General features: G+C 41.3%; 1 protein-coding gene across 5 annotated transcripts in view; it reads left to right on the forward strand.

The window, feature by feature from the left end:
- Nucleotides 1–23,727, forward strand: part of myo3a (myosin IIIA) — a 127,093-nt gene that overhangs the window by 99,107 nt on the left and 4,259 nt on the right. For all 5 annotated transcript variants that reach the window (XM_062957879.1, XM_062957878.1, XM_062957880.1 and 2 more), the window contains 4 exons: nucleotides 7,361–7,481; nucleotides 8,439–9,681; nucleotides 10,398–10,536; nucleotides 21,102–21,211. In XM_062957879.1, the coding sequence (XP_062813949.1) occupies nucleotides 7,361–7,481; nucleotides 8,439–9,681; nucleotides 10,398–10,536; nucleotides 21,102–21,211 (1,613 nt within the window). The remainder of the gene's footprint in view (nucleotides 1–7,360; nucleotides 7,482–8,438; nucleotides 9,682–10,397; nucleotides 10,537–21,101; nucleotides 21,212–23,727) is intronic.

The following is a 23,727-nucleotide window of genomic DNA, read 5'->3' on the forward strand; positions in this document are numbered from 1 at the left end:
TTTATTCATATTTGCATGGAACTTATTGATATTGTTGATATAAGACTGAATCATCATTCTGATTGGGTTCCCTATAGAGAAGACCCTTCAAATACCAAAATAGAAGACCCTTAGCAGACCTTCAAATAACAAAATGTCTTACAATGGCTTTTCCAAAGGCAAGAGGAGTTCTGATCCTTATGAAATACATGTCTTAGAAAGAAACCCATGTATTTTTATGATTGTGTATGACACCATTATCCAATGTTTGCACCTTTCTTATAATTCTGAATAATAGGCTATTGCTACATTGGTCAGGGATAATACAACTTGTAACCCAGCACATCTGTAGGACGCCCAGTTAGGATAGTGTGATGTAACCTCTCCCTTTGTAAGGGGTGATTTGGGCGTCCCCCAGACATTTATACATTACCCGAGTTCGCCAAGCCGCTATGAGACCACCACTCAAGAGCCCAAAATAGTTGAGGACAAAACACCTTTATTAGGTAGCTACCGACAGACAGGGCAACACGGGCTGTTGCTGATCCAAACTGTCTGTCCCGAGCCCATCGGCTCAGGGTCTTTTATACACTTCTCTAGTTCCCCATTTTGAACTGGGCTTTACTGGAAGAATTACAAGCACTTCCTGAGTTGTAAACAACTTCGGGATATTGCCCAATCATGAACTGTAGAATATTTCAACAGGTGCAGCAAAAAGTACATGTATTGCATACATTTCATAAACATTGCATAAATTTCTCAGAATCGGCACAACTGATTATTGCTAAACATAGAACACATGTCATCTGTCACAAGACATCAAGTTGCACACTTTGTCTTTACTATCAAAGGGAGACTGATTTTCTAGTTTCATCCATACAGGCATTCCAAAATGGAGTCACTTTGGTCCAGTGACCCCTTCATTCCCCCGTTTTTTCTTGTAACCAAGAAAGACAATTTCTTGGTTGCACAGGTATCTAATTATAGTGGGGTGGTTTCCTTTTCCAGGGTGTTCAGCTGTATGTAACATGTTGAACTTCTCTGTGCTGAGTGAAAGTAGCAGTGATCAGTCTCTCCATTATTTTATCTTTAAGCATGACATGATACATGGCAAAAGAAACAAAGCAAGAACCATGATTTGCAACATGACAGATAATATTTTGATGAGATCTCTCAGCCACCCAATCCACAAGGTAATCAGCGAACCTGTTCTAAATCCTTCTCCCTCAGTTAGATATCAGGATCATAGCCACGTTTTTCATCATAAGCTCTTTTAGGCCTGTTTCACCGGTCAGTTGCTTCCAATGCCTGCGGGGGCTGCTTCCTCGGGTGTATCTCAATGTCAGTGGGGACTAGGGTACCAATGGAGCAGGTACCAACCCAAAGTGGGGGCAAGACTTTGCCTCCCCACTTCCCACATATTCAGAAATACCCCGGAGGCCATCCTCCCATGACATGGTTATCAAGCAAAATACCGGGCCTTGGCCTATCAGGAATTTGGTATTCCATTGGGAAGCTTCCTTGTGTCCGGACCAGATCTTCTCGTGGTGGAGGCTTGCCTCCCGCCGCAGGTGGCTGAGTTGCTGCACGAAGCAGCTCCGACCCGGGCTTAACCACATATCGTGCCGAACGAGAAGGTGGTTTCTTACCATCACCCTCTGGCAAGGGAACTTGCCTTCTTGATTCTTCCAGGTGATCATTTCTTTGTGGCTATTCAACTTTCATGAATATGTTGTCATATGTACAGGGAGAGTGAGATTACAATAAGGGTAATCTCCTATTTTTATGAGGGTGGCTTGGGGAAAGTTCTTATGATCAATTTCTGAGATGCCATCTCTGGATCGTGTTAAACAAGCTGATGCGGTTGGTGCAGAATCATCAAGGGCCAATAGAAATTGAGCCGAATCAGTCAACCCCTCTTCATCAGCATGCGTCCAAGGGGAGAACAATTTCCATCTAGATACGTCCAGCATTGGTCCTGCTTTCATGACCCAACCCTCATATTGGGAGTGAGGGCTATGGGCACCAATCCAGCAGTCTTTCACCTCTGCTTCTTTGACTATATCTTTAATTAATTGGTGGAACATATTCTTGTCCCAACCCATCTGAGTCTGCACCAATGGCATCATGACCAACATTAAAAAGCACAATTGTGTCCTCATCTTTACACTTGTGTTTGTCCTCAATATTACAGCACAGAGCACAAAAAACAGAATACAATACAACCCACGAATCCCCACACCCAAAACCCAGTGTCCATTCGGTCTTTTGGGACACTCTCGGAAGTGTACCCTCCTTCCTTCTTCAAGGCGGTTCTAGGTAACCTGACCTCTGGGGCTAGCTCTAGGTAGCTTCGGGCCCCTCCTCTTCAGGGCAGCTCTTGGTAGCTTGACCCTTAGGGTGTGTGAATTTGAGTTTGAGTGGATTGTCCTTATGCAGGTTTACCTTCCAGATGTCAGGGTCTTTGGTGGTGTAGTAATGTACCCCCGGCTTCACATCTCTTAACTTCACAGTAGTAAGAGTTATTTGGACCACCTCCAGTGGTCGAACACCTCCAGTGGTTCCTTCCACCTTGGCCGAGGGGATCATACTTCCAATCTTTCAAGCAAACCTAGTCTCCTGGTGAGAAAAACATGTAGCGCAGTAACAGGGAAAGGGATAACGCAGCATTTCAGTAAGTTTATACAGTTTGTTTAATATCATATCCAAAATTTGGACCTCTTTTCAATTCCTGTTTCCCTAATTCATGTATGTCTCATTGCAGAGGTCTAATTCTCAAAGGGGTCTTCCATACAACAATTCATAAGGTTGGCAAAAACCTGGTACTTTCATACATGTTGGTTAACAATCTGTCCAAAGATTGGACATCTTTCCAGAGCCCTGTTCATTCTTTTACCCGAAGATTAGGGTCAATTACAATGCAATTTCCAAGCGGTGCCTCCCACCTGGGCTAGGCACCCAAGGACCTGGTGAACAAAGGCCGCGGGCCTCTGCCACCTGGTGACCAAATGACTGAGCCATTGTCACCCCAATGTGTAGAGCATCCCGTGCCCAGGGATTGCATCCCTTGACAAGGCACGCCTGACCTCTACAACTCTTTCAGCGGTGGTTGGAATCCACCCTGAATACTCCAGACCCTTGGCATCTTCGGCGAAATCAACTACAAAGGACTCAAAAGATTTAAAGGGTGTTGTTTACAAATTTCACATCCTGGGGCAGCAGCTCCGGCCAAGGCCTGCAAGCCCTCCACCCAGAGCTGGCCCTCCAAGAGTGAAGCTATTCCAATTGCACCTAAATGGGTTTATCTACGAATTTCTTTGATAATTTCCATCCCAAAGCTTTTGGGACATAAATTTTCTCATTGGGTAAGATAAAAACCTTACCCTTCCATTTTTCCCCTTCTGCTAGGGCCCACTCCTTCTCTTGTGCGGAGTAAGTCATGAACTCTACTACGGGCGTAACATCCAATTGTAAAATTGCTTACTTCTGATGTGCTTTCATCTGCTGCTTTCCTAGCTTGTTGGTCTGCCAGGCGATTCCCCTGTGTTACCTGATCCTCACCATACTGATGTCCTTGCAATGCATGACTGCTATCTCTTTTGGCTCCCATACTGCATTTAAAAGTTGCAAAAACTCTGTTGCATCCCTGATCTGCTGTCCCGCAGAGATCAGCAGTCCTCTTTCCTTGTAAATGGCATCGTGGGCATGCAAAGTGGTGAAGGCATATTTTGAGTCAGTATAAACATCAACTCTTTTTCCTTTAGCCAATTGGCCCTTGTCAGAGCAATCAACTCGGACCGCTGTGCGGAAGTCCCCGGAGGCAACCTCTTTGCCTCTAGGGTCTCCCCATTGCTATTCACCCCTGCATACCCCGCTTTCCTTTCGGAACCAACCACACGACTTGACCCATCTGTGAAAAGCACCCATTCCGGAGCCTAAAGTGGCAGATCTTTGAGATCTGGCCTACTTGAATATACTTTGTCCACTATTTCTAAACAATCATGCTGCATCAATTCTCCTTCCACAGGTAACAAGGTAGCTGGGTTTAAAGTGGCACATACTGACAATTTAACCTGTGGATTGTCCACCAACATGCTCTCATACTTAAGCATTCGGCTATTGGTGAGCCAATAGTGTCCCCTATGTTCCATTAAAGTCACTACCGCATGGGGACATTTTAAAAGCACAGGCTGCCCTAAGGTCAGCTTGTTTACTTCTTCCACAAGAACCGCAGCAGCCGCTACAGCTCTCAAGCATGAAGGCCATCCACAGGCCACATTGTCTAATTGCTTAGACAAATAAGCCACCGGCTGAGTCAACACTCCTACAGCCACTCCTTTTCGTTCTCCTACACACATACATACATACATACAATGCGGGGGCAGACATCAAAGCTTTCTTCAATTGCTCAAACGCATCTTGCTGTTCAGTTCCCCACGCCAAGGGGTCTCCCGACTTCCCTTTGGTGGCCTCATGGAGGGGTTTGGCGTATAGTCCGAAGTTCGGAATCCATATACGACAAAACCCTGCCTCTCCCAGGAATTCTCTAACCTGTTTCCTAGTCCGGGGGGTAGGGATGGAGCAAATGGCTTCTTTGCATTCCACCTCTAGCCTCCGGAGACCTTTTTCCCAAACGAAATCCCATGCACTTAACACTGGCTGAGCCTTTTTTTCCCAAAACCTTGTAACCTTTATCACAAAACAAAACTATACCAAAACCTCTCAAACATTCTCCTCTACTATCTGTTCAAAGAACACGCAACAAACAAAGCATCTTTGGCTATAATAACACAAAACCACACTGGTTCCACAAAACTCACAAATGCCAATTTCCTTTTGGGAACCATCTGAAACAACAACTCTATTCCTTCCAGTTATCACATCGTTTACTGCCATACACTTACATTCTTTCAACCATTCTGGATCCTTCCGTACAACCTCACATAGATCTATAAAACTCTTGTAGGGCATAATGCCTCAGCTCCCTTTTTATTCAGAAACCCTTTTTATCATTTTATATAGATATTCCTGGAAACACAAATTCATCATCCTCTCTCAGTAAAACCAGCCCATGCTCATTCAAAGTAGGATCAACCAATCCAGCTGCAACCGGACCCCAACCGGGCTGGTCTCCCTGGAACACAGCAACCAAATCATTAGCTCTGCGAGACGCTCTTGCCACCTCCTGTTTCATTTGCATAGCCTCCCTAGACAGGTAAACCTGATTTGCTATTTCCATTATCCTTTTCAATGTCAAGTGGGCCAATCCCACCTCCTTCCGCAACTTTCTCCGTATGTCTGGCCAATACTGGCTGATGAAAACACTGTTCAATACTACTCTTCCATCGGCATGATCATTATGATCCTTCATCTCATAAGGAGAAAATTTTTCAAATGCTCCTCTAATCCTCTCTAAAAATGCCACCGGACTTTCAGCCTGCTCCTGTTTCATTAGGTAAATTTTCATTTTCCTTACATTGGGAACTCTTGGAGTCCCTTTCTTTAAAGCACCAACAATTAACTTCTGGTACAATTTCAAAGAATTCCTACCACTTGCTGTATTTGGATCCCACTGAGGGTCTACTCTCACTGGGAACACTTTCTCTTGGTACACATCGACAGCATCCAAACTATGTGAGTTTGCATGTTCTTTTGCAGCCTCTTGCCTACCTACTTGAGTCAACAACACTCTCTCTTCTACGGTCAGCAAAACCTCCATCAACTGCTTCAAATCCACCCAACTAGGACTATGTATCAGAATAATACCTTTGACCAGATTTGCCATGCCCCTTGGATCCTCCGTCCAAGTAGGATAGGCCCTTTGCCAATCCAAAATATCAGAACTGGTGGTAGGTATACGCTGAAACAGAGTCCCAGTTTCGAACCTAGGGTTCCCCTGGTCACCTGGGGAAGTGGGCTCCAACCGTGGCACCTCCCTTATGGGGCACACTGCCTCATCTAGTGGTGACAGTGTAGGACAGAAGGCAGGCGTACACGGGGGAGCTGACATAGGCTCATCAGCCGGATTCCCTAAATTTGGATAGGGGAGACTTTGTCTTCCCCATCTCTTTCCCATTGGGGAAAATGATGTTTTCAACCATCCTCCTCTTTTCCAGTATCTTGTTTCTTTTCCCTCCATTGCGGTACGCGGAGTAGACCCTGGCCTGAACGCAAGGTCTTCTCCGCCCTCCCACGAGACGGGAAAAGAAAACCCAACAATAAATTTCCTAGTGGAGTATGTCCCCGGACCGTGGTCGGACCATCCTTGCACGTCTTGCTACTAGGGCCTGCCTCCGGACCTGGTCGGACTATCCTTGCAGGTCTTTCCCAGAGCTCTCTTCCCTTTGGGGTTCTCTTGGTTCCCAAGGGCTTCCTACGGGACCCAGAACTGCTTCTACAATTTAAAACTCTCCCTCCCCGCAATGCTAAACAACAAGCGGTTTAAGAGGTATACTTGCCTAATTTTCGTTCCGTCCCGCGGCGGCCGGCCGACTTTCCCAGCGGTGGTTGTCTCACAACTTCTGTTTTGGAGGAGAGCACGCCTTTCCTTCGCTCGGGTGCCGCGAAGGGAACCACCGGTCTTTACCTCTATTTAGAGGCCGTGCGCACGTCTCGGCGCGGACCGTACGCAGCACCCCGGAAGGGGAAGTGGACACGCCTTGCTCCCAAGAGCAGCTCCGAGTGGGCTACAACGGAACCTTGGCAACTAAAAAACACTACAAAGCCCAAAATTTCATCACTACAAAGCCCATAATTTCATCCCGGACGAGCCCCCAGAAATGTAAGGGGTGATTTGGGCGTCCCCCAGACATTTATACATTACCCGAGTTCGCCAAGCCGCTATGAGACCACCACTCAAGAGCCCAAAATAGTTGAGGACAAAACACCTTTATTAGGTAGCTACCGACAGACAGGGCAACACGGGCTGTTGCTGATCCAAACTGTCTGTCCCGAGCCCATCGGCTCAGGGTCTTTTATACACTTCTCTAGTTCCCCATTTTGAACTGGGCTTTACTGGAAGAATTACAAGCACTTCCTGAGTTGTAAACAACTTCGGGATATTGCCCAATCATGAACTGTAGAATATTTCAACAGGTGCAGCAAAAAGTACATGTATTGCATACATTTCATAAACATTGCATAAATTTCTCAGAATCGGCACAACTGATTATTGCTAAACATAGAACACATGTCATCTGTCACAAGACATCAAGTTGCACACTTTGTCTTTACTATCAAAGGGAGACTGATTTTCTAGTTTCATCCATACAGGCATTCCAAAATGGAGTCACTTTGGTCCAGTGACCCCTTCACCTTCATTCATAACCCTAATATTAGAACTTGGTTTGTGACTTTTTCTTCTTGTTGTTATATATGTTAGTTGCAAGAGGATACTTAATCAGAAAGAAGATTAAAGAAGAAAAGGATGCAAATAAAGCAGCAACAACAATTCAGTCTCATTTTAAGGGATACAGGGAAAGAAAGAGTTTCAGAAGGAAAAGGTACTTTTTGTTTTGTTAAAGTTGTTCCATTTAAACGTCATCTTTTTCTGCAATAAACTGCATTGAGAAAGCATCGGTATATCCCAAACCATGACAAATAGCACTCTTTCAGAATGAAACATCAATTTAAGTATTGTTTTCTGCAGATGTTTCATGGATTTATGTGGAATCGCCACTAAAACACCCTGAAAGCAAATAAATTCTGTTTACACCTCACAGTTTACACCTCCACATCATATTGAGAAGAGATTTTGGTGCCTCTGAGACTATATGGTGTTTTCTTGACTCAAATCTGATGTGGAACCAAATTAGGTTTTATCCAGATAATGAGAATCTGGCATGGGAAAATACAGAAAAATGTTGAGTACTTCCCTTAGCGGACACAGCCTAGAGTCTACAGAAGAAACAAAGGATACATTTCAAGATGTTCAAAAGATGGTTGTTTATCAGTAGAAAAGCCCAAAGTTTTCCAGATTATGGGTAGTCTTAATGCCTTCTTTTGGGGTGGAGGTACTTGGAATCCAATTTCAGAAATTTCCCAATCAGAAGCTTTTAAAGCAATTACTGGATACATGCTTCACTAAGAATTGCTTCAGTAATAGTGTTCCTTGTTTTTCTTTTTTGTAGCTTCCATTGGATGCTATACTAAATAATAACTTAAATATAGTCGCAGATAAGTGAGTGACTTCTGACTTGTACTGAATGGGTTTTTATTTATCTAAACTGGCTAGTCTCTGAGTTACTGAAAAATACTACTATGCAGAAGTTTGTATCTTAATTTTTAGACTGTTTCCTGCTGTAAGCAACAGCAAAAGAACCTTATCTTTTTCTATTGCTTTCATTTTTGCAACATTTATCATATTGACATTTTAATGTATAACCATTGCCCTGAGGGGTCTTGTAAGGTTACAGTATCTGTCTTTTATAATATCTGCTAATATAATATGCCTGTTTCAGGGAATCACTCCTCAGAAAGCAACGGACGGAAATGGCAGCTAACCCAGGAGAAAAGAAAGAAATACAAATTCCAGAAGTGGAGAGTGAGACAACTGCCATTCGAAACTCTCCGCCACGTACAGATGAGGAAGCTGCTGTCATTCTGCAGAGTAATTACCGGGGTTACAGAGAACGTAAAAAGTTCAAAGAACAGTGTGAGAAAAAAGATGGTGGACATGTTGAGCAGAGCTCCCTTGTAGATGTTGAGGACAGTTCAGGTGCTATACAGAACACTTCCCCTACTGAAGAGGAAGCTGCTCTTGTCCTTCAAAGTAACTACCGGGGCTACCGAGAGCGTAAAAAGTTCAAGGAGCAGCACAAGAAAATGGCAAGTGAGGAACAGAGCACTTCTCCAGCTGTTGTCCCAAACTCTCCTCCCCATTCTGAAGAAGAAGCAGCTATTATCCTTCAAAGCAACTTCCGAGGTTACAGAGAACGGAAAAGGGTAAAGCAACAGTGCTGTAACAAAACGGCAGAGACTGAGCCTTCTTCAACCCAAAGTCTCCAATTGGCTGAAAATATAGTATCAGATATGGAAGCTGGAATGGACCAACAAGATACAGCTGCGGTGTTGATTCAAAACATTTCCTGCTTGGATGGAAAGGCACCAGAGGAGAACAAAGAAACACTTTTCAGGAGAAGTTCATCACGGAAACAAAAGCCTCCAGAGGATGACAAAAAACAGTCCAGTCCCAGCCCCTCTTCAAAGAAAGCATCTATCAAAAAAGCAGGTGAAGCTAGCCAGCAGCAGAGTCCTCAGGAAAGAAGAGGGACAAATGAGAAAAATCAGACTCCCGTCGTTCTGTGTGATAGTCACTTGGAGAGAGGCTCTCTGAAGCACAGCCAGCCAATTCCCAGCGAAAACAAAGCAAATGTAAGAAAAGGTTCCCTGAGAGGTTCTCAGAAACATATTGAAGCCAGCAAATCAGCCTCAGGAGACAAAGAGAAGGCAGCGTTAGTCATTCAGAGTAATTACCGAGGATACAGAAGACGAGGACAGCTCAGGAAAGAAGGGAAATTGCCTTGTGAAAACCAAGAGAGAGCCCACAGTGAGCTGAGAGGCAGTGGCCGAAGTCAGAGTCCTGGCTGTAGGGCAACTTTCAAAGAGAGGCGCAGCTCTGGCACCCAAGTGGAGGGCCTTAATAATGTTGTAAAAGAGGACCCAGAGAAGGAAAAGTCTGATCTGGCAGCTTTCTCCAGGCAGGTAAGCTGCTGAAACCAGTCTTCCTCAACACAGCAATCTATAGGATGGGCTTGACATCACCACCTATCATTCCCAACCATAGTTCTTTTTTGATTGATTTCTGAACATTTTAATGATTTTAAATTCTTAATTAATTTGTCATCACGTTTAGTTACCAGTATTCCCATTGTTTTTTGTACTTAGTTTTAGTGTAAAATCCTAGAAGATCTTACAAAATCATCAAATCTTTTGAATGTATGATGAAAAATTGGATTTCTTCTAAGGCCATGGTCAAGTGGGACTTGACTGTCCTTCCACCAAAGCTCTCTTCATTTCCCAGATCCTTGGAGAGGTTTTATAGAGTTGCCAAGAAACTGCAGAAGAGAAAGGGGATAGTCAATTTCAATAAAAACTACCTACAAGAGGCAGTGGAAATACTCAATTTCTTGTTGACCAAAACATTAGTGCAATTTTTCAAGATATGGTTGGGCATCCTTTATCCAAAATGCTTAGTACCAGAAGTGTTCTGTATTTTGTAGTTATTAATTTATTTGGGAATATTTGTATACAGTATACATCATGAGATATCTTGGACATGGGACACAAGTCCAAACATGACATTAATTTATGTTTCATAAACATATATACATGAAATGAAGCTTGTCATTACCTCAGCCAATAGCCACCCATGGTTGGTTTGCTTTTGAACATGGTATTGTTTCATTCCCCAAATATAGATATCAAAGTTATCAGAAGACTATATGGTGCTGCAGCAAAAATTGAATGAAATGATTCTCTCACATCAGCTGAGACCTGTGATGCTGTCTAAAGAGAAGCAAACAAATGGTCACCTTTCCCTTCGTGCATCTCAGCCAGGTAAAAAAATACTCTCATTATTGAAAGGCATTATTAATTTGAATCAGCAAAACACTCTATAACCACAAATGCCTTGTTGGGGATAATAGAAGTAGACAACCAGTGGCCTTCCAGAGGTTATTGGACTTTAGTTGTTGTCATCCCTATAATTGGCTACCATCCCTACCATTAGCTACCATTTGTAGGGCTTATGGAAACGATAGTCCGGGCTTAGCACAACTGGCTAAACCGCTGTGCTGCAAAAAAAAAAAATCCTGCAGATTGAAAGGTTGGGAGTTCAAACCCGGGTCAGGGTGAGCACCCGCATTAGCCCCAGCTCACTTTCCCACCTAGTAGGTTGAAAGCTGAAATACAAGCAGATAAATAGGTACCGCTTTAAGCGGGGAGGTAATAAAAAGGTTGTTCTTGATAGGGGAACTTCACTAGATTTGGAGGAAGCTTCCTTCCTGAGTCTTCCAACTTGAGCATTGATCAAGCAGTAACCAAAGGAACATTATCAGCATAGCATGCAAGTAATTAATTACATATAATTAGCTATGTGTCGATAAATTCATTTTTGCTGTAGCAAAAACTTGAATAAATTACATTGGAAGAAGTAGACTGTACACAATGTCTATGCTGAAATAAATTAGCCAATTTTAAAAGTGCCACAATGTTTCTTCTTTCTTTTCACATTGCTAGCGCAGCTTACTGTCTGAAAGTACATTACATTATGATGGTAAAACAGCAAGGGATAATCTCCTTTTGAGCTGTAATTTGCTTCTTTTTAATGTTTCGTTAGTATCTACAGGTATTATTAAAAGAAATAAAAAGCAATTGTTGTATTCATATAAGAAAAAAGAAAACGTTACTTTTCAAAATGTAAAAAGCCCGGAAAACTCATAGCAATCCAAATGTTACCTTTATTGGACTGGACCCATTTCATATGAAAACAGCAAATTTGCTTTGTTACAGCTGAAGGATTTATAACAATTTGTTGGAGAGAGAGATCAGAAAAAGTAGTTCAATATGCAGTAATGTTATGTTGTAAGTATGGTATTTACGAATTTAGCACCAAAATATCATGATATATTGAAAACATTGACTACAAAAATGGCTTGGATAATCCAGAAGCTTGGATAAGCGAGGCTTGGATAAGTGAGACTCTACTGTATGTTTAACTGGTCTGTGAGCTATGAGTTTTAATTGATAGTTCATGTTGTATTTTAATATGCTGTTGCCATCCACGTGGAGAGGCAGGTAAGAAATCAGAATCGTAACTACTCCGGAGTCTCTGAGGTTCTGAAAGTAAAGCTTGTGTTTGAGAGAGAAAGTGGTGACTCACGGCATAATTTTTAAAGGATCTTTCACCTTAATCCTATCCAGTTGTGCTTGTTACTAAGTTGACTCATCAGGATGGATTATAGTGAAAGATAAAGTGAGGCCTGACAGCATGTCTAATCATTCTTTCCTAATATGGATTAGCTGTTCAGATATTAATATGGAAAAGAGCAAATGCCAGTCTTCCCAGAATACATATGAAAGAGAGGGAGAAAATAATCCACTATTTTCCATTTGTAGATGTTGTGAAGTGAAAAACAACAACAACTAGCATTCTTAGTACCTCAAAAGCCTAAGGAAAGTGGCATCTGATGAAACTCCTCCCTAGTAATCAAGTCCATCCCAAGACATTATGCTCCTTTAGCCAAAGGACATGATGCCGCTCCCTCCCTGTTTTTTAAACATTTTTCTGATGTTAATCACAAACTCCAGTTGGTTTCTGGCTTACAGTTTAGACTTGGTATATTAGGCTTAAGCAAATTTACATCCCAATTCTATCAACATGATTTAAAGAAGCTCATTGGTTTAGATCACAACCATATAGTCTGCTGAGTTCAGTGATACACCTTTGCTAGTAACTGGGTTTAGGATTGAACTCAATTGATGTTTTCTCAATTGATGGTCTTTAAGGCTGCCTTTATAACCTCCCTGCTAAAAGAAGTACCTATTTTATCTACTCACATTTCTGCTTTCAACCCTGCTACGTGGCCAGGTGAGCTGGGGCTAACGAAGGGTGCTCATCCCCAACCCGGGCTTGAACTTTCAATCAGTAGGATCTTTCGTTTAGCCTGCTGTGCTGCATTATATTACATTATATTACATGTAATACATATTATTTATTTATTTATTTATTTATTTCAATTATTTATACCCCGCCCTTCTCACCCGAGGGGACTCAGGGCGGCTTACAAGTGGCAATTGATGCCGTTACACTGATATACATAGTATTCAGTTACCTCTTTCTGGTTTCTTAAAGTATTTAGAGCCATGTGGGGGAATATTGGAGGAGGTACTGCACACAGAGAGTAGAGATCCTTTCACATTACTGAATTATATGATTGTGAAGTGTGATCCCATTTTAAATGCCCTGACCGCATCATATGGAGTCCTGGGCTCTATAGTTTGATATGGCAATAGAATTTTCAGGCAGAAGATTCTCAATGATTCTCCACGCACAATGCAGGACTTCATAGGATGCAGCCATTATATTTAAAATGGATTTATAGTGCCATAATTGTGAAATGTTACAGGGCCTTAAAGGTATTCCCCACTCCCCACCCCCAATGTGGCTAGCTGTGTGAACTCAGGGCCCTTCCAGACAGGCCCTATATCCCAGGATGTGATCCCAGGTTTTCTGTTTATCTCAGATTATCTGCCAGTGTGGACTGATAGAATCCAGTTTAAAACAGAAAACCTGGGATCACATCCTGGGATATAGGGCCTGTCTAGAAGGGCCCTCAGTCACCATTTGGTCTGGAAGGTAGGACTAGAAGAGAAAGGGATAAACCTCCCTTCCTCTGCAAATGTAAACCCTCTCTCGCCCACTGGCTTCTGTGTGGTGAATGGAAACTGTTCCCTTTGCCCTTTTCAAAAGTACAGATAATTAATGTGACAAGTATCTACAATCCAAAAGTGATTTCATTCAACTCAAAGGCAGTTTCTCCTTTGCTGAATAAATACACTTCGAGCAATGAGGATTTTAAAGATCTAGATGCCCTTTTAAATAATTATTTTGAAGGCAGTATCATTATTTTTCTCCATGTATTTAACTATCTAAAATTCTAGCTTTTGTTGCCTTTGTGCACCTCAGGGAGTTTGTCATTTGTGATCAGTAATATCATTGTTCAATGTGGAAAAAAAAGGGAAATGTGTCTTTGAAAAACAGCTTCCATGCATGCTTTGTTTTGCCTGGCTAAGGCACAATTAAGGTGTGAGTGTGTGTGTTGAACTGGAATCAATTACGATATTGTCATCAATGATAACACCTTTCAAGCATCCAGTCATTAACAAAAGCATTTATAAAGTCTCTTGGGTTTGCAGTCATTGGTATATAAGCTGTATCCCAGATACTTGTTATTAGTCTATGTTTAAGGTATATGTGTACACCACAGTGGGAAGGAGAGATACATTTCTAAGTTTCAGATAATGGTTGCTTTATACTCCAGTGTATGTTTAACCAGAATTAAGATCCATTGGGCTGATTTAGATGACATGATAAGCCAGAGCTATCCAGGTGATGGGGAACTTGGGTTCACTATTATTACATACAGAACTGCTGTGGCAAATTCTCCAACTTTTAATTATCCTTCTTGTGACAAGCTCTTCAATGAATATCTGAACCTACAAATAAATAGCAAGCAACACAGTCCATCTCTGGGACTGGACTTGACCTTGGTGAAACCTACTGAGCTTTCTCTCTGCTGGAATAGCTTGGAGCCCAGAATAACTTCCACAGGGAGGTGGTTGAATATGACTTTGCAGATGTGACAATTCACAGACAACATACACAACTCTCTTCTTCATCAGGCAGGGAATAAATGAGTGGCCAAGAACACTCAGTTTCATGTAAGGACTAAAGGAGGAATGGATAACTGTTGAGTGTTGGGGAGCCAAAGTAGATGTTATCACATTTTTGAACAATCACACTTTTTTCAAAAAATATCTTCCCAAAGTTTTTCAAAAAATATTTTGATGGGAATATTGCTCTTTGTCCACTCTGGAACTAGGACCCAGATCTCTCAAGCCCTAGCCTATAATCTTTACCACCGCACTGTAGTATCTCTGAGCAGTGCGATTAGGGGCCATTAATCACAACTCAACCTCATTTATCTTGATCATCAAGATGTCAGTGTATGTATGTGTGTATGTATATATATGTGTGTGTGTGTATGCGTGCATATGTGTGTGTGTGTATTCAATCCCCAGGAGCGGCGTGAGCGGCCGTTGTTAGCTCCAGCTCCTGCCAACCTAGCAGTTCGAAAACATGCCAATGTGAGTAGATCAATACTCACATTACCGGCGGGAAGGTAACGGCACTCCATGCACCGGCCATATGACCTTGGAGGTGTCTACGGACAACGCCGGCTCTTCAGCTTAGAAATGGAGATGAGCACCAACCCCCAGAGTCAGACATAACTGGACTTAACATCAGGAGAAAACCTTTACCTTACCATATATATATATGTGGTGATACACTTCTGGTGTACAGTTCCAGCTCATTAACAGCTGGTAAAGTGGCTGGGATTTCTGGGAGTTGTAGGCCAAAACACCTGAGGACCCACAGGTTGAGAACCACTGCTCTAGGGAGAGTCTCCAGTTCTCATGTCAAACTAGACCAGAGTTTCTCAAACTGTGCTCCTCCAAATGTTTTAGACTTCAGCTCCCACAATTCCTAACAGCTGATAAACTGGCTGGGATTTCTGGGACCTGAAGTCCAAAACACCTGGAAGAGTATAGTCTGAGAAACACTGAACTAGACAGATCATGGCCATATTGGTTGTGTAGTTGCACCTGCTTATAGTAGCAGTAACTTGGGAGCATTTGGACAATGTGCATGAGTGCTTGCAAACAATGTGTTTATGTATTCCAAAATTGCTAGCTGTTAAGAGTGTCCCGTTCATCATAATTTCTGAACAGAGCCAAGATTATAACTGCTAGCTATTCCAAAACACATGCTATAATACTTACAAGATGAGATTAATATATTTTATTTTGCATGAGTCCGCCTGACAGTTCAGTGATCATACCCCATTATAGATTTTTTTAAAAATACTGCAATAAAAACTATTGGATCAGTAAATAAAATGGTACTCTTAAAAATAAAGTAAATAAGATGTTTTCCTCCAGCACTGTTTCTGCTTCCCCAGCCACACCATCTATCAGGGCCAAAGACTTATCTCATAAATAGAGTGTTCATTAGAAAGAACTATATTTTTATTCCTCTCTTCTTTAGGAAGCAGTGGTTTTGGAGAGGAAATTTCCTGCCAACTTGCATCATTGTGGCCCTTGTTTCCAATAAAGGCATCAGGGAATGGCATTGGCTGCTGATCCTTTGTTTTCCTTCAAATCATTTGGCATGTCTATTTACATAATTACTGTAATGGTTCAAGTGATAATTGTACATGCTTCCTTCAACTTCACTTGTTCAGTGTGTCATCTTACAGCTGTGATACAGGAATCCAAAAATAGTACTTTGTATGCCAAACAGGCATGCTTGTCTGCCTTTAGCCATGAATAGACCCACATTATTCATTTCTGACAGCCCACAATGCTCCTAGTGGTTAACTTTTCATTTTAGCTATATTTACTGTAGATTATTTTTGTTGGCCACCCAAGGTGAAAGGATAGTAAGAAAACAAGCTGATATATTATGACCAAGAATTCAGTGTTTAGGAAAAGTCATTTTAAGAAAAGGGAAGACTTGGGGTGTTGTCCTATGCTCTGTTGCCTGGGATACATCTATCTGCTCAAAATATTGTCTTGAAGATTCCATATACTGTACACAATTATCATTTTGCAAGTGAGTTCAAACCCTACCATGTGAAGATTTTATTCATGTAGAATCATAGAGCCTTAGATTATCTATTATAACCCTTCTGCAATGCAGGAATATGTATCTAAAGCAATCCTGAAAGATATCCATCCAACATCTTCTTAAAGATCATCAAAGATGGAGACTCCACCATTCTCTAAGACCCTCTATTATAGAATAGTTTTTTAAAATGCTGTTACTAATGTTTATATGGGAGTCTCATTTCTTGTAATTTAAATCTGTTGGTTTGGATTTTGGTTTCTGGAGCAGTAGAAACTACGTATGTTTATTCCATCTTCTACATGAAGATGCCTTCAGCTTAAAACAAACCACTGTTTCCTTTTTTCTGAATATGAGGGCCCATGCCTAGAATAAACTACATTATTACTGTATTAGAATATCAGCCCATGATTGTATCACTTATTTACTGCTTGTGATTTCTTCAAGCCTCCATTTAGATAAGATTTAGATAAGAAAAGCCTCCAGTGCGCAGCTGGTTAAATCTCTGAGCTGCTGAACTTGCTGACTAAAAGGTCGGCAGTTTGAACTTGGGGAGCGGGGTGAGCTCCTGCTATTAACCCCAGCTTCTGCCAGCCTATCAGTTTGAAAACCTGTAAATGTGAGTAGATCAATAGGTACCACTCTGGCAGGAAGGTAACGGCACTCCATGCAATCATGCTGGCCAGATGACCTTGGAGATGTCTACGGACAATGCTGTCTTTTCAGCTTAGAAATGAAAATGAGCACCAACACCTAGTCAAACACAACTAGACATAATCAGGGGTTTACTAAGAGAAGCCACAAAAGAAAGTTTCAGTTCTTTTCCTCTGAAGAAGAAAATGGAACTGGATCCCCAAAACTATGATTTGCAATACAAAAACCATTTCTGAATGGTGCCTAAGCTATTGAAGTCATTAAAGCCAGATTTGTGTATATATGTGTACATGCACATATATATGTTACTACTGTGCAGCAGTTTCAAGTGGGATTGTAATCTGACTCTTCATACTTGCATTAAATGGAAAACTGCTATGTATTTGCTTTCAGTGAAGAAAATTAATTACATTCAAATTTCATTGTCTATAGCAAATTAACTGCACCTTTGTATAGAAAAGCCCCATTGTTCTTCAGGAGGAAAAATGTTAGATAGATAATTTTACATTTGTTAAGTTAAGACCCATCAGTATTCCAAATAAAAAAGTAGAACAATAAATGTATCCATTACTCAACTGTATTATAAATTAACATGACTCCTTTTGGCTTTTCAATATATCTGTGACCTTTCCAAAGTATTATTTATCATATGTAACAAAACAAAAATTATATAGCTAATTGTGCTGGTACTTACAGTGATGCATTACTGATCATTTCTGATTATAAATGCTTGTGCCACTTTCTTAATTTAAATAGTATTGTGATGGTGTTAGAACAGCGTTTTCCTTACCACCAGGGATAACAACTTCTGTGAGATGTCAGAGAGAAAATCTTTAGTTTTCTTGTCCTTGTAGGTCAATACAAGGTTAATGCAGTAAATAGCTGTGGATGGAACAGGCTGCTCCCATGAGCAGGTTTCTCAACATGTAATCTTTATTTTAGGGGATGTCCTGGTTGCCCACATGGAACAAAAAAGCAGACCTCAGAGGTCATATAACAATGGCCTACTTCACACCATTGTTGATAGATTACTTGGCTAGAAACCAAGTCCTCTAAGGAATAGTTTTAAAAAGCTGGGTACAGTTGGCCCCATATTTGAGGATTGGACTTTTGTAATACGTACTTGTGAAGGTAGCTGATGACTGGGGATCTTGTAGGTGTTTCATTCATAAAGTCACCATAAGTCTCAAGGTGCAACTTTACTGTAAAATTAATGCAATTTGACACCACTTTGGACCTCATCACATGAATGAGGTCCAGCACTGTGATTTACCAACCTCCATAGCAAATCATTGCAGCAGTTGAGTGGCAGCAAGGCAATCTTAGCGCCCCGGCTGCCAACTGATTCTTCCGCATCCCACATGAGAAAAGCTGTTTGATTTCCATGGCTCAGTGCTATGGAGTCATAGTTATGGTTTCGTAAAACACCAGAACTCTTTGGTAACAAAGACTAAAACTCCTGTGAAACTACAACTCCCATTATTCCATGGCATTGAGCCATGATAGTTACCACCTCATCACATTTACATTGGGAATTGTCTTATGACGCTTCCACTCCAGCTAGAGGACTGATGGGCTCACTCCCCATCAGACAATGCAAGGGAGTTTCCCGTGGAAGCTCTTCCTCCAATTGGAGGGGAAATGTCATACGATGCTTTCACCCCAACATCGGAGGCTTCCCATGTTGTGCTGGCTCCAATTGCCTCACTGGAAGAGCCACACTTTCCCCATATGATGGGGAAAATGTCTCCAAGAGGGAGCTATACACAGGGCAACAGATGCATCCCGCTGCTCCCTCTTTCCTCCCAGATGCCAGGTGAAACAGGATGCTTTGCCTGGCTAATAGGGTGAGGATGTTACAGTGGTCTTAAACTGCATTAATTCTGCAGTGTAGATGCACCTTAAGCAGACTTGATAGCAAATAACAATAACAAAGACCCCAACAAGATTTCAGAAATTCCCAGCCAATATAATCCTGGGAACTTCTGGGTGTAATAGTCCAGAAAAGAAACTTTTTCAGACTCTGGACTGAAATGTAGTAGCAAGTTAGAATCATAGAATCATAGAATAATAGAGTTGGAAGAGACCACATGGGCCATCTAGTCCAACCCCCTGCCTTGCAAGAAAAGCACATTCAAAGTATCCCTGACAGATGGCCATCCAGTCTTTGCTTAAAAGCCTCCAAAGAAGGAGCTTCCACCACACTCCAAGGCAAAGAGTTCAATTTCTGAATGCTCTTACATTCAGATAGTTATTCCTAATGTCCAGGTGGAATGGCCTTTCCTGTAATTTGAACCCATTGCTCTGAGCCCTAGTTTCCAGGGCAGCAGAAAACAAGCCTGTTCCCTCTTCCTTATGACACCCTTTCACATATTTATACATGGCTGTCATGTCTGCTATCAACCTTCTCATCTACAGGCTAAACATATCCAGCTCTTTAAGATACTCTTAGGGCATGGTCTCCAGACCTTGGATCATTTTAGTTGCCCATCAGAAATATGGACACTTTGATATTATATATCAACCTTCTTTGAACTGTAAGGTTGTAAATGCGATGTTCTGAATTCGAAAGTGAATTGTTTATTACACTAATATACCGCCTTTCTGCCAATGAACTCAGGTTACAATTACAATTTGAAATGCAAGAAAATTAGAAGTACAAGAGCCAAAACTTCAATGTATACCATGCTTTTCTGTTTTGCATATTCAAAAGAACTTACACCCTGGTTAAAAGCTACATCATAAAGCAGAGATCTCCAAAACAAACAAGTAACGAATAAAATCTCACAATCGAGTTTATGAAGCATGAAAGCAATCTTATGGATAGTTACCTAGGAGTATGCTCCATTGAATTCAGTGGTGCTCATTTCTGATTGCATAGGTTCAACTTGTAAAACACATCCAGCTTTAACGAAAGCTCTCCAACTAGCTAAAAGCTGCCCTTTAGCTTTTAATTAGAAATGCAAACAATCTAGTTTTTTAAAAAAGCGTTTCTGCTTAAACTGCTACAGCCAGAGCTAAGAGGGTACATCAATTACCATGGTAACAGTGGATGATGTTATCTCTTCTGCTCTGGGAGGAAAAGCCCCTTTGAGATATTTTCTCCTTCTACCCCATCACAGGTTGCCCTGTATCCCTTGATTTGGGCAAGCAAATGGCTAGCAGGCTATAAGTCGATTGGGGAAATGTGAAATACATAAACATAAGCTGCGATGGGGGTTGCATGAAAGATGAAGTTGCTCCAGGAACAGTCTTACTTCCTGCCAAGTGTTTTGCAATATTTGGAAGTAATGTATGAATTAGTTTATTTTTTCATATAATGGTGGCCACTGAATCCCTATAGTAAGCTACTAGTTACCTTATTTTTTATGACATTTCTAGGTCTCAAAAATGTGTGTGCTATTACTATCTTTCAGGACAGAATACAAAGACATAACCATTTTAGTCTGGAATATGTAAATGTTCTAGCATTTTAGAGATTAACTGAGAGAAGTTGATATAAAGGTTTCATAGACTAAGACGGGATCTACATATAATCCAGTTCAAAGCAGCTAATCTATATTGTGTATGGCAGTATAGATGGAACCTAAGTCTTTTTCTCAGATGCATGGAGTGGTGACTGCATGTGTGAATACCTAAAGAAATGCAAAACAGGTGGGTATGTTGATTAGATGATCAGATCAGTTGACAGAGGCAGGAGGAAAGATCTTGCTTCAAAACCAGAGTGAATAGATAACTATATTGGAATATAGGGGGGTTTTTTTAGCATTTAGATTCCATCCTTCTCACCCTGAAGGGGACTCAGGGTGGATCACAGAATACATATACCACACACATTCAATGCCGATTATAATAATGACAAGGCAGACAACAGATAGAGGTATACATAGGCTTTCCCATCTTTCGGCATCTTTGGAGGCTGTGCTCGGTTCCATTTGACTGGGAACTAGAAAGGAGATATGAGCTTTTTGTATTTCCAGGTCTGTGTCTTGTATAAAACAAAGATATTTTCTTCCTTCTGTTAACAAGGACAGTGTTGCCTTTTGATCCTCTCTTCCAGCTGCTTCCAAACCAGAGGATACTCAGACTGTTCAGAGAAGCCCAAGGAGACCTCAACAACCTAAGATGCTGAATAACCCTGAAGATTCCACATATTACAGTCTTATACATGTAAGCTGAGTGGAAATAATTTGGGGGAGTTCAAAGGGTTTTGGAGCCCATCTTCTAGCAGTGATTGGGACATAGGACAATATCATAACTGAATGGTCAGTTGTAATCCCTACTGATTAGACATTTTCTGATCAAGAACACAAAGTTTGGTTAGGCCTATGCCAGGCCCTGAGACCTAGGAATGACCTCTTGTGATGTCACAGGAAATAGGTAATGGTGATTTTCCAAAAATTCCATTCAACATGGTTATACTGAGCATTAGCCACAATGAATGAGAAAATATACATACACACATATCTCACCTTAAGTGCTCTCGTCTTGAGATTCCCTCCTTCCCTGAAGAAAAATGAGCCAGGTCCTGAAATGTGGTATTCCTATAAAAGCACTGCTTGATTCTTGGTTGAAACTTTAATATATTACTCATAGTTCATTTATAACAGGAAGTTCTTATCCAGGGCTACTGAGTTCCAGGATTAAGTGGGTCTGTTGTGCATTTTTGGCATATTACATCCTCCACTGAAATCAATGCAACAAACTGTTCTAGATGCCGTTTTATATAAGGGACTCCATGTAACTATATCACTGTATATAATGGGACTTGAGCATACATGGGTTTCAGTATCAAAAGGTCTTTTCCTATACCTTTTCCCTTAGTTCAAGAAAATCGTCTAAAAAACAGAAAACATTCTTAGTATCTCCTTGTAAACCTTTGTAAGGTCAGATGTTCATAAGAACTTTCCAAATCTGACCTCAGAAGCTACTAAAAGCAGAGAATGGGGGCAGCGTGATCAGATGTGTCAAAGGGAAATGGGAGAAGCTGTTTTCCTATGTTACTCTTAAGAGCAATTAAGCCCACTTGCTAGAGGCATATGCATATTATTGACCTACTTAGCAGCAGGTGACAAAATACATTTGCTTAGTCAGAGTGCTGCTCTTGCTGGCACTCAACCAACATTGTAGAGGGGTTTTTATTTTTAAAAAGCAGGCAGAACTTGACACTTTAAGAGACATCGAATGAATGCAGTTTCAGGTCTCTTTGCCCTCTCTTCTTTACCATCTATTATAATATGTGATGTGACATCTTTACAGTGTACATTTCCCTTCTACAGAGAATCAGTGAGGTAAGGCCATGGAGAAGAGATCCAAAGCACAATGGTGTTGCTATAAATTTTGTGACACAGTAATGAGTTAAATAAAGGGGTACAGAGTAATGTTGGCAGTCTCTTATAATTGTCAGTTGACACAATCAGTGTTTGCAAAACTGGAGTAGCAAGTAAGCAACGGTAAGCAGGTTTCCATCAATGACTTCCCCCAAGTTCTGTTTGATATGTGAATTAACTTCCTGTTCTCCAAACACTTTGGCATGCTCAAGTAAATCATACTGTGTGGGTTGCATTGAATGCTGTGGAATGAAAAGCTGCACAATTTGTGTAAATATCATTAGAGTTGGGAAAAACCACAAAGGCCATCTAGTCCAACCCCTTGCCATGTAGGAAGACACAATCAAAGCACTTCTGACATATGACTAACCAATCTTGCCTTTAAAACCTCCAAAGAAGAAGAAACTACCCCACTCAGAGGCAGTGTATTCCACTGTGAAAACAACACTTACCATGAAAAATTTCTTCCTAATATTTAGGTGGAATCTCATTTCCTATAGTTTGAATCCATTGTTCCCTGTCCTAGTCTGTGGAGCAACAGAAAACAAGTTTGCTCCATCTTCAATATGACATCTTTTCACATATTTAAACATAGGGGCTATGGTAGCGCAGCGGGTTGAACTGCTAAGCTACAGAACTTGCTGACCGGAAGGTTGGTGGTTCAAATCCACGAGGTGGAGTAAGCTCCCATTGTAAGCCCCAGCTTCTGCCAACCTAGCAGTTAAAAAACATGCAAATGTGAGTAGATCAATAAGTACAGCTTCGGCAGGAAGGTAACAGCACTCCATGCAGTCATGCCAGCCACATGACTTTGGAGGTGTCTATGGACAATGCCAGCTCTTTGGTTTAGAAATGGAGGTGAGCACCACCATTCAGAGTCGGACTCGATTAGACTTAATGTCAAGGGGAAACCTTTACCTTTAAACATAGCTATCGTGCCGCCTTTTAACCTCTTCTCCAAGCTAACCATATACAGCTCCCTAAGGCGTTCCTCATAGAGATTTGACTATTTTGGTCACCCTCCTCTGGACACATTCCAGCTTGTCAGTGTCCTTCTTGAATTCTGGTGCCCACTATTACTTCCATTTAGTGTAACCAGGTATTCCTGTATTGCCTCCTTTTGCTTTGAACATAATCCAAAAATATCCTTTTTTATTGTTGATGATACATAGAAATTCAAACCCAAACTTTGCATTTGATTTTTCTTTTACCCCATTTTTTTCTGAATTGGGGCAAAGATTTGGTGTGTAGTTAATGGTATGTGTTGACATTATGTTCATACCAAGATCCCATCAGGTCTTTGAAACTAAGTAGGATCAGTTCAAGTTAGAACTTCAATGGGGCATTGCCAATAAA

Source organism: Anolis carolinensis, chromosome 6 (genome assembly GCF_035594765.1).
Source record: "Anolis carolinensis isolate JA03-04 chromosome 6, rAnoCar3.1.pri, whole genome shotgun sequence".
In the NCBI taxonomy this organism is placed as follows: Eukaryota; Metazoa; Chordata; class Lepidosauria; order Squamata; family Dactyloidae; genus Anolis; species Anolis carolinensis.